Genomic DNA, 16,985 nt, shown 5'->3' on the forward strand with positions numbered 1-16,985 from the left:
CCGGCTGCTCGGCCGGGGCCCGGCGAGGTGATGCTGCGGCCGGGGACACCGCCGGAGCCCCGGGCGGGGGCTGAGGACAGCGAGGTAGGAAGGGGGAGGTGGGGGCTGGCGGTGGTTGTGGTGGTGGTGGTCGGGGGGCTCCGGGTGCCGGGATGAGGTGAGGCGGGAGCGCTCGCCCGGCCCCGGCTGCCCTCTGAGGGAGCTCCCGCGGCGCCTCCGGGCTGCGGGAGTCGGCACCGAGCCCCCCTCTGAGGGGCTGCCGGCTCCCTGCTGCTGCTCCGGCGCCTTTGTGCCCTTCGTGCTTTTGGTTGGGGGCTTTGGAGGGTTTTGGTGTGGTTTCGTGGTTTTTGGAGACAGGGAGTGTTTGCTGAAGGAGGGCCTGGTTGTCAGGGGTCTCCTGTGTCGGGGATGCGGTGCTGGGGCAAGTTGAGCAGCAGCTGGGCTCCTGAAGAGCAGAATAAGTGATTTTCATGCTTTTTGTTTGTTTGTTTTTGAACGCAGATGGATGTGGCTGCTACTCTGTCATTTGTTTTTGTGGAAACCGAGTCCTCTGGCGGCTAAGGTCGGGATCAGAGCGCTGCTGTGATGGAGTGGAAGGATGCTTAGCTTGAAGAGCTTAGGTGCGGGTGGTCCCCTCTGGGACACGGTGTAGCTGCGTAGCTCCGTCGGGGTGGTGACAGTGGTGATCGCTCACAGCACCCTCACCGTGCTGGTAAGGGCAGGGAGCATTTCAGATCCCAAAGAGAGGAAGGTTCTGAAATTGCACTTGGTAGGTCATGTTCCCCTAGAAAAGAGAGGAAATCTATGAAAACAGAAAATAGAGAGCATTTGCAAGTATCTCCCTTTCTGACCTGCAGGAAGCTCCTATCTCACGTGAGTCTGGAGATGCTGTGAGGTGACATTCTCTTCGGGCACGTTAGTTTACAATTTTCTCTTGTAAGGAGAAAAAACACTAAAATTACTGTCTTCAAAACAGCTTTTTTTCTCCCTTTCCTTCACTTTGGGTTTTATATTTGTCTCCAGGGAAAAAAAAAAAAAAGGGAAATTTTTTCCTCAGTTTCACTGTCCTGAGTATTTTCCACATTTCTCTGCCTTTACATCGTTACTCCATCAATTTCATTTTTCCAAATGTGGCTATATGCGCTTTGCAATAAATCAGACCAGTTACATACAAATTTTGGAATCACTGTTCTGTTTTTTATGTTCAGTATTTTCAGGGAGGTGATATAATGCTTAGTCTATGATATCCACATAATTTTCATGGGGTTAAACCACTGACAGCTTTTGTCTTACATCTGGATTCAGATCCACTCCAGTAGTCGTCCAGGCATCTATAGTAGGCTGTAAAGAAGTACTGCTAACGTTATTAACAATTACAAAAGCGAATTTCCCTGCTTGGTTAAGATGACATTGCAGAGTGAACTGCTGAGTAGGGAAGAAGTTTCACTGAAGTATTAGTTCATGTCAGCTGTTTGGATTTTGTTTTTGTTTTTTTCAAGTACCACTCAAGCTGGTGTTAAATAAAGAGGACCTGCCAATTAATAAAAACAAGCTTCGTGTATAGAGTTGTATGGCAGATAGTGTGTTTTTGTAACTGAGTGCCAAGTTGTTAGTTCGTTCAGGGAACACAAAAACTACCTGTGCTCTTTGCTACTTGCAAGTCATTCTGTTTCCTTCAGGCATCTTCTGCTGCTATTAAGCACTCGTTTTAATGCTGATCTTTCTTGATCCTTGCACATATTGGTAGTTTGTTCAGAGCAGTGATATAATTAAGGTATTTTCCTACGCAGGGATTAATCATAGCTTTCGTGGCATGTTCTTAAGTGTTTCTTCCTGTGGGCCTTGTCGTGCTAGCTCAGCTTTATTGTGTATCACAAACAGTATTGCTGAAATCACAATGAAGGCTGTCGGTTCCTTTTCATAGAGAGTTGCCGTAGTTTAGCTTTTTATTATTTTTATTTTGTAATTAGAAATTACCTCTAGTATATAATTCCTAGTTTTCATTATGATTTTTAAATTTTGTGTAACAGTTGTAGCAAATAAAACTATGATAATGATGGAATTCAAAATAAGGTATTTGTGGACTCCAGTGGAAGATTTGAGTAAATGAAGGCTTTCAAGACTGCTGCATGGCATATTATCCTACCTGATATGAAGATACCCTGCAAATTGTTGTGAAAGACTTATAGTTTCAGTCCTGAAATGCACTTGCCATTCTGCTATTCTTGTTTTCCTTTTATGCATTGATTGTTTTTTCAGTGTTCTGAAGTTGGCATAGGAGGATATCGTACTGAAGAACCTGGTAACTTTCGGCAATATTGAAACGTACCTTCCTGGTTGAGTTTGTGATGCTATAAAGAGCAGTGTGATTCTCTGGCTTGGCTATTTTTAGTTTTCTGTGCCTACCTTTTCATCTTAATGACATGCTAGGAGAGCACTTCAAGTTCTGACAAAGGCAGCTTAACATTGTGATTGAAAGTGGAAGACTTTTTTGGAAAACTTTGTAGAAGATATTTAATGCTGATTCTTTTTAAATGTTCTATAATGAATAAGTTACAATGTTATATTCACATATCACAGGAATGAAGGATTGATGGTATACAATACCTGACCCAAATGTTTGTATAAAGGAACAATCTAGAAATGAAAAAATAAATACATGTATCCTGGGGCAAAGCAAATAAATAGTTTCAAGGGTGCATGGGAGCATAATACTCAGGTTGAGGTGAAGTGAAAGTAGCAGTGGGGGGAGTTACATAAGTGTCTCTATTCCAAGCCCTAGATAAGATAGGGAAAGAGATTACATGCCTTTGTTCCTCAACAGCAAAGGGAAGTGGTGAGGAGCAGATTTTACTATGGGTACAGTATATAATACATAAAAGAAAGTCTGAAAAGAAAGCTAACCTCAAAGCTAGACTGCATGTTTTTCCCCTCTTAAGTTACAAAAAAAAGTCATGGTTTTAATTATTTTTTTTTTGTTTTCTTTCCATGAATAAACAGGAGAATCAACAGTGGATAGAAGGGAACATTAAAATGCCATCTGGAAGTGGTGCTGTTGTGCCTTTGGCTAAGGTTTTGGGATACGTTCAAATGTCACTGCTCCCCTCACTACCTATTTTCTTTGTCAGTACTAGCCTTGGTGTGGCTCTGTTATGAATTGAGTTGAACTGATCTGAGTTAACGTGATTTGGCAAAGAAATTAATGGTTAATTTTCAACCCAGAATAGCTTTCTGATTCATTCTGCTGAGAATGTTTCTCCTCTCGCATGGAAAGTGTTGACTTTAGGGGCATAAGTGAGTGATGGAAGAGGATAGACTATTTTTATCATCGATGTCAGCTTATATAATTTTTAAAGTGATTGTGAAATTATTGTCTTAACTAAGGAGGACTTGGCACCCCATGTTTTCATCATAACTTTGAAATTTATTTAATGGGCTTTATTTCAGATCTTAGTGATAAATATACAATAATTCCTAGAATCACCTGCAAGGAACTCCTATGGTCTGCTTAGTAAGCACCTAATTAAAGATAATTGTAAATGTGTTGTTTACACTGATTTGCAGCAGGTCCCTTTTAACCATTTCTGAAGGTGTCATAAATGTTCTGAGCCCCTAATAATGTTGTTTTCCTCTCTTGCAATTGATAAGTAACTGCTAATTATTTGGGGCCAAGTTTTTTTTTTTTTTGACATATAATTGTGGCTTTTTTTTTCTTGCCTACTGTGGTCTTGTAGTAGCATGCCTTGAAGAAATAGTGTTAAGGTTTGTTTGCATCTATTTTCTATTGTTTTGTATTATTGTTGTCTTCTGTTATGTTTCAGGCTGTGTAACACTTAGAGTGAAGATTAAGGACTGTGAATCTGTTTGGAATTGGCTCAATCTTATTCTTGGTGGTGTCAATAAACTTTGCTTCTGCCCTTAAACACATGCTATTCCGCTGTTTGAATCTTTATGCACATTACAAACGCAAGGTGCTCATGGTGGATATTTAGCTAGTAACAGCAAGCTACCTACCTGACCTGAAGTGGGTCTGCACGTTTAGGCAGAGCAGGACAGTAGCCCATACAGCCAGTGCAACTTCTTTACGTGGATGTTTCTTTAATGCATCCCCTACTAAATCAGTGGAATTTCCACTTGCTTTGCAGTTATGCAGTTCATGATAGCTACCATTGGACAGCCTTTTCAAAGCTGTAAGTCTGGTATCGGCTCTGGCCTATCTCTTTAAGCCAACTGTGCTAGCCCTGAACATGTGGCGGTGTGAGTGGCTTCAGGCCTGTGAAGCTGACTGCAAAGACTTGCCAAGAAATGTGTGAGTTTGATAGAGTTGTTCTGTAGGCCATCTGATGCACGCACCACCCACTGCGATTGCTCTGCTGTAAAATACACTTAACAAAAACGCTACCAATTTGTTTCTCTGCCTTATGAAGACTTCAAGAAATCAGACTTTCAGACGCAAAGCTTCCAGTTTTTTTCCATGAACTAAATGTGTCTTTCAGCAACATAAAGTCAGTGAGAACTCTTTCTTATGTGAAAAGAATGCATATTTCTGCTGTTTAGCAGTGATCTTTCCAGAGCTAGTCTGTGTGTAGTGGGGTGGTGCGCTTTCTTTTTGAGGAGAAATTAGATGTGGAAATTCTGGTCCTTTATTTAAGCATGCAAAGGAGCAGCAGAAGGAAAACAGCTTTTCCACACAGAAATCTTTACTTCAGACAGACACAGAACAGACTGTTAGGGGATGTAAACTCATGTTAGCACTACTGAAATGTATGCATTGATTTACAGCATCCATGGATCTCTTCTGATAAACCTGTGGAGTGTAATGTGTCTTGAGGTTTCTTCTGTCCAGATGTGTACATAAAACTTGGGAAACTTTTCTGCATAGGCTTTAAATCTTGTATAAGTGACATTACATTGTGAATGTAGTTTGATAGCTTATACCACCATGGCGATTTCACATAGAGTTCACACGAGACACAGGCAGCTCAGGAAAAAACCTCAACAGGCCACCAGGTGTGGTCACTAAGCCAACACAAAACAGCTTCTAAGAGTTTCTGAGACAATACACGCAAGCTTAGCTTAATGCTGGTCTAAGATAGTTGCACAGCTTTTGGGCCAAGTTGGGTCACGTTCCTGCTACTTGGACCATGGCCAGAGCTCCTGTCTGCATTCTGCTCAATAGGTACATATCCTCAGCCTGTCCTTTATATACACATCTGTGTTTGCCCTCACAAAAACAGGCAGCGTTTTTTCCATGTGCTTAAGGCTTTCCTGTCACCTTTTTCTTCCTCTTTGTGACATCATAACTTGTCCTCTTAGTTTTTGAATCACTGTCTTGAATGCAACTCCAGTGTTCATAGATCTGACTGCCCCTGCATTAAAACCAAGCTATCTTCTCTTCTGCTAACCAAGGAAGCTACCCTAGAGCTGTACATCCCAGCCTCTAGCCTATCCCACTGTCACTGTATACGAACATTATCTGGGTATTCTCAAGTTGATAATGAGTAAATACCTTTCTGTAGAAAAAACTGAGAATGATGGCAGAAACATTTGATATATATTGAAGATGGGTGTTTCACATTTGCACATCTTTTGCATGAATTACTTCAAAATTTTCAGCACACTTCAATTCTCTTTCAGTTCTGCAAGTTCTCTGTGCACCTGCATGTTTATCTTCTGTTAGGCTGAAATCTATACTGGCATTCCACAGATAAGCAGGAATTTATTACATTAAATTGGCTATTGCTGAACCCATTTGAGCACAGTATCAGGGCTCTCATTTGTTTACTGAGGCTGTGAACGTTGCCTGGCTCTCCCTCCCTGAAGGCACAAGGATGTTAGGAGCTGAGCCCTGCCCCAGCTCGTGTGATTTGCAGACTCTTTACCCTTCCTTATCACCATCCTAGTGTCAGTGCAGAAGCTACCTCCTGGGATACCTTCACACCTGAAACTGTTCCCCCAAACCTTTTCTGCTGCAAAAGTTGGCTGCAAATAGGTCTCCAGACATATAAGAACACCACCTTCATGCTGGACAGATGATGTAGGCTCTATAGAGAACGATTCCTCTATTGATGTGGAATAGGTTTTGTGAGGTAAGAGAGAAGTTGCACGCCAGTGACTGGCTTCAGTCTACACGAAGCAGAGTCTTTTGGGTGACCTCACATATACATCAGCCTTACCATTTGCTTCCACCTGAATCAAGTCTGAGTTGCTGTAACACTAAAATACATTTGGAGCCAGGTGTTTTCCATTCTACCCACTGCTGACAAAGTGCGTTTGTCTTACTCTTTTTCCTACACCCTTCTCCTCTCTGATGCCTGTACACAACAGCAACTCCCTTTCTCCTGTTGTTTCATGCAGGGGAGACCTCACCTATTTTCGAAGGTCCCTGGGCATTTCTAGGAGCGGCAATAAAAAATCTTGGGAGTTCACTTGACTGTTAGATTGATAGCTGCACTTTGAATCTGAGAGGCCACTCATGTTTCCTAATTTATTACCAGATGAAGGGATAATAAACTTTATTTAGGAACTAGATAATTCATTACAACCCAGAAGAGAAATGATAAAGAGGTCTGCTGAGGCAACCCTTGCTGTTCTACTTTTACAACAACCACATGAGCAAACCAGCTCCAACAAACGGGATAGTTTCCCTGTGCTCTTGTTGTTTTGAATCAAGTTTTCTTCAGGTTATTTTTATTTTGTAGAATATGAGATGTTACTAGGACAAGAGAATAGATTCAATATTTTAAAATTATTTAAATTACAGTGGAAGTCCAGGATTTGGAGTGGTCTTCATTTTCCAGATTTCCATCTCGTTTTGCATGCACTTTGAAAGTTTAATGTTTTCTGAAGTATGCTCAGAACAGAAGGCGTGTTCCCCGTTTAGCGGAGGGAAAGCAAGTCTGTTGGCTTCTGTCCCCCACAGCTGGGGGTGTGCTCAGGCCCTTGGCTTTCGGCAGAACCTGTGCGGTTCCGTTCTGCGCCCTCCTCCCTGCCAGCGTTCACATTGACTTTATAAATCACTTTTTGAAGCTCACGCCCAATGCGAGCTGTAGAATAAATGCAGAATAAATGCAGAATAAACCCTGCCCCCTCCCAACGGGCACGGGACCCCCCTGCTGACACGAGCGGGGCCGTCTGTGTTCTTCTCCCCGCAGGTGGCAGCGCTGGAGGAGGCCGTGGAGGAGCTGCTGGGCCAGCTGGAGGCCTTCTGCGGGCTGACGGAGGCGGTAGGTGTCGTGTCGTGTCATGTCGTGTCGTGTCGCGCACCGGAGGCCATGTCGGCGCGGGCCCCGCGGGGCCGCCATCTTGACAGCGCCGCCGCCATCTTGTCGCCCACCAGGTGGCGCTGCGGTAAGCGCGGCCGCCAGGCCACGCCCCTCGCACAGCAGGCCACGCCCATCAGTCCTGCCAGGCCACGCCCCTCCCCGCCGCATTACCGCTGGGGCTGGGGCTGGTGGCCGGGGCTCCATCCGCAGCTCACCGATTGTGCTGGCCATCGGCACTGCCTGATCGCCTGTGATAAGCTCTCTAGAGTAAGAGGTGTGCGTTGCTCCTTAGCTTCCGTCAGGCTTTCTGCATAAGGCCATGCTGTCTGAAGGCAGCTTGGGTTTTGGGGTTGATATGCAAAGAATGGATGTTGGTTTTGCAGCTGACTTTTCTTTCTCTTCCTTAAGCTAAAAAAAAATATAAAATTAGGTGAAATGGCACTGCATTTTAATCCTTCCTGAGTGCTTCATAGAATGCTGGTTTAGCTAGCATGCACCAAGTTTACCTAGAGGGGCTCTCTCCTAAATTCATTGATAGGCAAGCCGTATGCAGGTGTGTTATCACTCACCACAATGTTTTTCTTCTCTGTCTTCAAGCATCTTGTGTCTGTATGTCATCATCATCAACTGCAACAACTACTAATTGCAATAAAATATTGAATGCACCTCAAACAGCAAGAAGTGACCAGCCAACATCTCTATTGCGTGTGGGGCATTTTTTGCTTAGGGAAGGGAGGCATCATTGCTTCCAGAAGGAAGTGACATAGTGTGGAAAGAAACAAAAGCTTAGCTTATCAGTCTCACATGATTAGTAGAGGACTTAAAAGGAGAAATAGCTGCCTTGAAAGAATAGTTCAGTATTAGTGGCTGTTTAAAGCGCTTCTTTTTCCATTCAGCTTTTACAAAAATAGCTGTAAAGGAGCATGTGAACCTCAGAGCATGCAGTCTATTTTTTGATACATCTTGGCTTGTATTTGTCAGCTTTAGATTCTCTAGTGTGGCACGTTTAGTTTCTGCAAAACGTAGAATAGAAGGAATTGGCCCCAAATCTTTTGACTTCATTCCTGCAAGGTGATGACTGCTTCAGTGATGTAACATCAGCTGTTCAAACCAGGAGGTTTGAATCAATAGCTCTTCACTGATGATCGTATTCTGCCTGATTTACTATTAAGTTCATTCATTCATTTTTTCTGTGTGGGACCTTAGACTTATATATACCTTATGCTTTTTCTCATCAATCAGGCATGTACCTTACATTGTTGGCTCCAATATATGGGAGAAGGTTAGCTTGTTCACATGGATCCAGTGAGCTTGTAAACCTCCTATGAGACTTCTTCTCTTGCCAACCTTTTCTACAGAAAACACTAACCTAGTTTCAGTACACTATCTTTGCTTTGCCCATTAAAATATTTTTTTCCACGACCTACAGGCTGTGAATAATTATCTAGTATGCAGATTATTGACCTTATCTGGGAACATCAAAGCACCAGAGCTAGCGTGCTGATTTTGTTCCTTTCAATCCAGTACCTCTAATGTCAGGTTCCTTTCAGCAGCACATCAAGTGGTATCTGGGAATCTGATAAATATAATGTAGTGCTTGAATTGATTCCAACTGCTGTGCGTAGCAATAATTTGGTCTTTTGTCTATGCCAACAAAAGACAAGGGGAATCTTGCTTATTTCACTTGGGCATTCAGTAAAGTATTCACGTTCGGCGGTTTGGCTTTTCTCCCTTGAGTGTGCTGCTGCTTTTCACTTAAAAGTACTCTTGATGCATAGGTTTGAATATTAGAACGGGGAAAAACTGGGTCTTCAGTGCTAGGAGGACAACGTGCTAGTTCCAGAGTCACGCTGTTATAACTGGCTAGGCACAGCACTTAAAATAGACACCTGTACAGTAGGTAAGTTACAGTGACACTAAATGCAGCCCACTATACACAGAATCACACAGAATCACACAGAATTTCTAGGTTGGAAGAGACGTCAAGGTCATCGAGTCCAACCTCCAACCTAACGCTAACAGTCCCCACTAAACCATATCCCTAAGCTCTACATCTAAACGTCTTTTGAAGACTTTCAGGGATGGTGACTCCACCACTTCCCTGGGCAGCCCGTTCCAGTGCCTCACAACCCTTTCAGTGAAGAAGTTCTTCCTAACATCTAACCTAAAACTCCCCTGGCTCAACTTAAGCCCATTCCCCCTCGTCCTGTCACCAGGCACGTGGGAGAACAGACCAACCCCCACCTCGCTACAGCCTCCCTTGAGGTACCTAAAAAGAGCGATAAGGTCACCCCTGAGCCTCCTCTTCTCCAGGCTGAACAAGCCCAGCTCCCTCAGCCGCTCCTCGTAGGACTTGTTCTCCAGGCCCCTCACCAGCTTCGTCGCCCTTCTCTGCACCCGCTCAAGCACCTCCATGTCCTTCTTGTAGCGAGGGGCCCAAAACTGAACACAGTACTCGAGGTGCGGCCTCACCAGAGCCGAGTACAGGGGGACGATCACCTCCCTAGCCCTGCTGGTCACACTGTTCCTGATACAAGCCAGGATGCCGTTGGCCTTCTTGGCCACCTGAGCACACTGCTGGCTCATATTCAGCCGACTATCCACCATCACTCCCAGGTCCTTCTCTGCCTGGCAGCTTTCCAACCATTCCTCTCCCAGCCTGAACACTTGTCCCATACCTCACACTTGTCATGGAAGGAGCATCTTGCAATGAAAAGATTGTGCCAGAAGCATGTTAGTGTCAGGTACTTAACATTTTGCCTTCCTTAGGGCATGGACTTCAACAAAGTTTAATCAATGTCTTTTAAGTGGCTTCACAGCTCCTTAAGTGTAATTATCAACTTGTGATTTTAACTGAGCTACAGTTTGAACCAGTGACACAAAGGCAAAAAACTTCACTGTAATAACCAGACTCTTACATATGCTGTTCTCACATTGTTTTCAGAGTCATTTTTGTATCTTTTGGATATAATTCTGTGTGCTTCTTGTGTATCTTAAAACCTGATTGAAAATGATAGCTATTCAGAGATGCACGCCTGATTTAGGTACAAATTCAATACTTCCATTTCTTTGGCTTCAGATCCTTGAAGAGGATGTAGGGGATGTATATAAAATCTCTATATTTGATACTCTGCTTTTTTTAAAATACGTATGTTGATTCTTCAGTGTACCCACCAGTTTATAAAACCACAGGTTAGTGGTTCTCAAACCACTGAACCTTCTTGCAGAACTCAACCCGGGGAAATAATGTGTATGTAAATCTTGATTTGCAGTGGTTCCACAGACCAGCTGCTAACTGCTTATCGTTGTCTCACGGACTTACAGTTTGGGAACCTCCTCCCTGAGACCCTAGGTGTGAATCCTGGTTTCGTCACTGGGGAAAGGAGGGGAAGAGGTTATGTTTGGTTTGCTGTGGCTGGGGTTTGCTAACTTCTTAGGAACATGCCAACCTCAGGTTTCCCTTTTCTCACCACTGAGCCGTTCAGTTTACCACTGCTACTTTTGCTGGTGGTTCTTTGATGTTACTTTGTGTTAACATATAAAGAAAACAGAGAGCCTTTCAAATAAACCCCTGAGACAACAAGAATTTGCACACTATATTTTACTTTTACTTGTGGCTCCAGCTTTTTTTCTTTTTTTTTCTTTTTTTTTCTTTTTTTTTGACAAAATACCAAGGATGCATGCTTGTTTAACTGGTGCAGCTTGAACTGCAGTGTATGCAGGAATTGGGTCTCACTGCCCTACATGCAATGTGCTGTTCCTGGTGTGTGTCCTAATTCATCATTCATACTCTGGTTGTGCTGTCTGCTAAGTGACTTTTGCTGCCTCCTTGGGCTTTGTCTTGCTGACTTGAACTATTAGAAGACAAAGTCCAGTCAAACCTCCCTTCCCTTCACTCGCTCCTCAAATTAGCATAGTAAAACCCAGTAAGAGAAGAGTTTAGTTTTGTTCTTATTTTCCCCCAAGGACTGCTGTGTTCTGGTGCTTGTGCTGAGCACTCAGATAAGTCTTCAGTAAATGAAGTAAAATAATTGCACAACGGAAAATAAATCTTGTTTTATAACGTGGGGTTTCATACCAGTCCTGTTTTCCCTGGCTTGTGAGAGGTTGCTGTACCAAGAGAATCATTTCCCTTTGTCGTGTGCTGGCTCCTCTTGAACTCCTCTGTCGCTGTGGTTCTGCAGACTGCTGCAGAATGACTCTTCTTGAATCATATTTGCATGTCATTCCCTTCCATCACAGCCTGCTTGCTGGAAAAGCAACTCTCCTCTATCTTGTATTGCTTGTTTGCTTTTACCCTCAAATAAATATGGTTTAGATTTGTTCCGTGTCTGCTATGACCTTGTTATGTTGATAGTTTTTGTACTGGGTCTGTACAACATCTCTCTTTTTCTGGCTATATCCCAAACTGTGGTTATATTTACAGAAGCTATCTAGCATTTAGCTGTAAGAGTGGCTTTGCTGTAGTTCTTTCTGAGAGGAATATTAGTGAACAAGTTTCTTAGTCTGTTACCTTATCTTTGGGAATTACAGGCTCAAAGTATACTCTGATGTAAGTTACCTGAGTGTGAACCTCACCTCAGATCACCAATTTGTTTTTCACTTCTCCTTTATTATAAAGGTTTGGGCTTGGCATGCCCCCATCCAATATCGACCCCCCAAAAAAATTCAATAGGACAACTCTGGAATTCATCTGCTTTAGCTCCTTCATTTTCTGTTCTTTTTGCATTTTTATTATAAGTCTGACTCCATTTACAGGGATGTGGCCCATCTGTCTGTGCTTGTTTTCTGTTGGATATAAAGCACATAGTGGAAAGATAACAGCGTGTGGCTGTGTCTACAGTTGCTTCACCGCCGGGTGGATGTAGTGCTACGACCAGTAACACAGGAGACACTGTTGGTTTGTTTACAGTAGAAAGCCAGTACTATTTTGATATGTCTGTTTGATCTCATATCTCAGAATGTTTATAGCACTATTAAGCACTTGATCTGCATTTACTCATGCTGGTAATAAAAATGCTATAAAATCTTACTAGGAGTCATTTTATACGTATCTAGCTTCGTCCATTCTAAGCCTTTAAAAACACTACTTCTTTTAAAAAGAAAAAAAAAAGAGAGTCGTATCATCAATAAAATTTCTAAGTACTTAGTAAAACTTATAAAGCATAGCCCAGCTCTTGGCCTATCCATCTTTTTTTTTTTTTTTGTACGTTGTTAGCTGTAGCCCTCTGACTGGAGGTGCGTCTTACTGCCACCTAACAAAACACTCTGTTGTTTATGTAGGGAATCAGGTAATTCTTGCTAACACAAACATTAACAGAATTTCAAATAAAATTCAGGCTGTCATATCGAGGTCACAAGCAACCTTAGTTCTACTAGCAACCAAACAAAATTCCTGCATTAGGGCACTTAGAGTTGTGGAAGCTGACAGGTGCTGGGAGCAGAAACTTTCTCTGAGGTGCTTACACTAGAACTTTGCATGAAGATTCCCGCTGTCCTGAGCCCCCGTTGGAGACTAGATGCTACAAGTGGTGTAATCAAAGATCTGACCAAGCTTTTTCTCTGTTTTGGTGTTAGTATCAGACTGCATTGCAAATTGAATTGTACTATTTAGGTGTAAATGGTCTTTTAGCACCAGTTGATAGCCAAGAGTGACCTCCCGCTACCCCTGAATGAGGATAATTTGCCACAGGCTAACTCAAATCCTTTTCAAAAACTATTGATTTTCATTTTAAATCCTTCATTACCCCTCATGTCTGCGGCATTTCATAATGGAAAGTGAGAAGTGTCTTGGGAGGAGTAGCGTGGAAATCTGGGGAGAAGAGGAAGGCTGGTTTTGAGGTCAGAGCCCTGTCAGCTGCTATGGGTTGTTTTGTTGTCTCTGATTACTTGAGAAAATGTGTTTTTCCCAATCTTTGCTTAACAGCATACTTACCAAAGGGCCCTTATGATATCGTTTCAGAGTAGAAGTACTTTGAAATATTAACATGAAAAAAATAGTAAAGAATTTATCATCAAAGCTCATTCTCATGTGATATTCTTTCTTCAATGCAGATTAGAAGCGATACATCAGAGATCCTGGAAGAGACCATTCCACTCATTAAAGACAAGGTGCTGGAAATGAACCACGTCTATGCCAAAATTGATAAATTGGAGGTTTGTTAATTGTATTGGAAAGTTTACATCCTTCTTTTTAAGTGTTTTATAGGTTAACTGTCTAGGTATTTGCATGAAGCACTCATGTTTGTTTTTCAGTCAATGTGATTCTTACCTGTGGTCCAGCCCATGCAATTGTTTATGGTTTTGGAAGATCACAGAGTAATTTATTGCTGCGGATTCTACAATTCCTAATGCTGGATTAAAAGCACTAGTTATGTTTTTGATGTTAATAATAATGCTAGTAATGTTAATTTGTTTTGTGACTCAAAGGAGTGTCTGTGAAACCACTTATAAATTAAAAAAAAAAATAAAGTCTTGCATCCAGTGCTGAACATACTCAAGCTGTTCATGATAGCTTTATGTAGTTGCAGGGAGATCTCTGAGCCCCCATCTTCTGCCGTGTATTTTGGTGTTTATTGTATCCTGACTGAGGGAAGCCAGTATGACTCAGTAAGATGCCCTCACCATATTTAGTAAGCAGTATGTTAAAATTTGTGTCAACCGAGGGCGAGTTTGCCTCTAGGAAGAATATAATTAAAACATGATGAGATAAATTGTGTAATGCTTAAAATCACTTTTAACTGACTTAGAAGTGAAATAAACTGAGTGTTTGTGGCATTAATTCCAGATAGGCAGTTCTTAAGCTTCAAGCTCTACCCCTGTACAAAGTGGTAATATTCTCTGATGAGGTATACAGCTGTGGGAGAGACAGGGCAATTGACTTTGCTTTCAGCAAGTTTTGTTAAATGCAATTTAATTTATTTTTTTTTTGTAGTTTGCCTTTTTACACTTATATTTGATAACAGATTTATCAAAACACTTTGTATTTTATGGACAGCACCAGGAGAAAGATTGCCACAGAAAACTGAGGCAAGGCATTTTAGAACAAAAGTGGGAGTCAACTGAAACCTGTCTGATTTTCAGAACTGAGTTACCCTCGTCTAAGAAATAGCACACTTGACAATTTGGCTATACCTGAATGTATACTTAAGCTGGGTCTTTGAACAGAAGAAGAAAATAAAAACTAAGCAATTAATTATCCCAAAAGTATGGCAAGCAACAGAGCTCCTTTTTTTCCCCCCCTCTAATACAAAGAGGGGAAAAACACCTTTTCTGCCCCCTTACCCAGTTCCCTTAATACAGCTGTAGGAAGATAATAATTTGGACTATGAAGACAGCCCGTCTTTATGATAGGCTACAGGTTGCCCTTGAAAAATGCAGCAAACTTTTGTTGATAGACGTTCTGTGTTATCAGACTAGGCTAATACCTACATTGATTAGAAATCAGTTTTTCTCCCTGACTTTACCAGCTGTAATGGCAGTAATCTGAGAACACAAGATTAAATTGGCAATTTGAGCAGTAGTTAATGTCTTAATTAGAACTTTTAAATTTAAAGCTTAGCATCCATAGGGATTTTCAAGGTAGAAAATGACTTGTACCCCCAAGAGTAGAAAAGGGAGGGACTGTTGTGTAATGGGTAAATGGAATGAAATTCTGCTGGGTTTTAACTTTGATGTTGTCACTGGTATGTTTGGAACAACTAATTTACCTGCTCAACCTTACCTTATCCCTAAAATGGGCAGTGATCAACCTCTCTCTCAAAAAAAAAAACCCAAGGCATAATCATTAATAGTGGGTATCAAAATTGTTTATAGTTTTGTGTCTTAGCAAATAATTATTTATTTAGTTAGTTAGTTAGTTGGCTTTCCCTTATGGCTCAAATTTAAGCTGAAACTGAACTGATGTATGCTTTAGGTCAGTCATTCCTGACCTTTTTTTAGCTAAAGGCACCTGCTATTATCTTTTCCTCTGCTTTCTCCTCCCTCCTACCACTGTGGCCACTTTCTCACTCCCACCAGAAGTTGTAGTGCCTGTGTGGGCTCAGAGGAGTTTTCACCTCACTGCTGAAATGTTGTCGGCCCTTTAGACACTATGGAAGGACTTAATTTGTGTGCTGAAGAGGGAGCAAAGCTGTGCCCTTAGAAAGAGGGGAAAAAAAAAAAAACTAGCCTTAGGTCATGAACAGTGGTTCTTCTGATGGCTATAAGTATCTGTAGCCTACTTCTGAATATGTGCCCCTTTGATATTTATATTAGCAATAGTGCATCCTGATATCTTGTTAATGCTTTTTCTTTGACTTCGGATCTCTATCTAGGGTAATGCTGAAATCCAGATCAGGTGCTTTTAATTTTCATAAGGTGTTTCTCCTATCTCCATAGGCATTTGTTAAAATGGTTGCACACCACGTTTCCTTCCTAGAAGAGCAAGTACTTGAAGCAGAGAAGAGCCATGGCACTTTTCTTAATGCTGTTTGCAAACTGTTTCAATGTGCAACTATCCCATCTTTTAAAAACGTGAGTATTTTTAAAGCTGCTTTCAGAGGATGGGGAAGATGTTAAATACCTTTTCTAGATCAAATGTGGCCTTCCAGGAGATTTGATTTTTAATTTTAAGTTGTGTAAAAGAGATACCCATGGTTTGCTTCTGTGAAGGGATTTATTTTTTTTTTTAAACAGATTCTTTCAATGAAATTATTTAGCAGTGCATATATCCCCCCTCACTCCCCAGCCCCTTTTTTTTTTCTCCTCACAGAGACGGTGCAGTATTATGCTGATATGCATAAAACCAGATAGGCAATAATATGCAGGTACCAGTGAATAGGGACAGCTGAACCAATTCAGGTTTTTGTTTGGTGTCAGAGCAACCTCTGTAAACTTCCATTGCAGAAGTGAAGTTCAATTTCTACAGGTTCAGGACAAACCTTAACTGCTCACAGAGTGTAATGATTATGCAGAGGTGTGGAAAGAAGATGGTGCATGCTGATTTGGTCTTTGGATAATTTAGCTGTCAAACTCTAGTGAATCTTTAGAAAACCCTAGTAAAAAGTGTAACTTGTCCAAATTTGGTAATATTTTCATAGCAATGGGAAAAGATGTCCCTGATATGAGTACAGTTTTCTGCCAATTTAAAATTTCTGCTGTAGATGATGAAGACAACGGAGCTTTTCAAAAGGGCTAAACGACACATACTTTTCCTTAATTTTGTTATCTAAATTGGCTTATTTTTGTTCCTTAAAACTTTCCAAACATGTTAAGCCTGCAGCAGATACCCAGTCTGGGAAAAGTATCAATGCTGGATTTTTTTGCAAGGTTGGTCTGCCTATACAAATAATGTTGTATAACCAGGATGCCAAGAAGAACGGAGAAGGCCAGACTAGTTACTCAGATGCTGGCTAGAGTTGGGCTCAAAGATAATACAATGTTTTTAATATATTTTTTTTGTCCTTATAGAGAAAAATCTCAAATATTGTGTAGTTGTGTATTCACACTTGCAAGCATCTTGGAATGATAGTATTAGTGAACAAAAGATAAAAATAAATAGGGAATGGTGTAACTTTCTACTGTATTGATCTTTTTCCATTCCTCTCATCTTTTTCCCCAAATATAGTACAACTAGAAAGCATGGTGAGAGAGCTAGCTTGCATGAACACAGATAAGAAAAGTGATTCCCATTGTTTTGCCATTATATTGCAAGGTGCAGTCTTTTTTTTTTTTTTTTTT

General features: G+C 41.5%; 1 protein-coding gene across 1 annotated transcript; it reads left to right on the plus strand.

The window, feature by feature from the left end:
- On the plus strand, positions 1-16,739 carry BCAS4 (breast carcinoma amplified sequence 4; the record flags this gene model as incomplete). Its single annotated transcript, XM_084296937.1, has 5 exons — positions 1-84; positions 7,155-7,226; positions 13,320-13,421; positions 15,645-15,779; positions 16,716-16,739. The coding sequence occupies exons 1-5, from the start codon at positions 31-33 to the stop codon at positions 16,737-16,739; spliced, it is 387 nt and encodes a 128-aa protein (XP_084153063.1). The 5' UTR covers positions 1-30.
- Positions 16,740-16,985: the final 246 nt, after the last annotated feature.

The sequence above is a fragment of the Netta rufina genome (genome assembly GCF_964035555.1).
Source record: "Netta rufina genome assembly, chromosome: 16".
Lineage (NCBI taxonomy): Eukaryota > Metazoa > Chordata > Aves > Anseriformes > Anatidae > Netta > Netta rufina.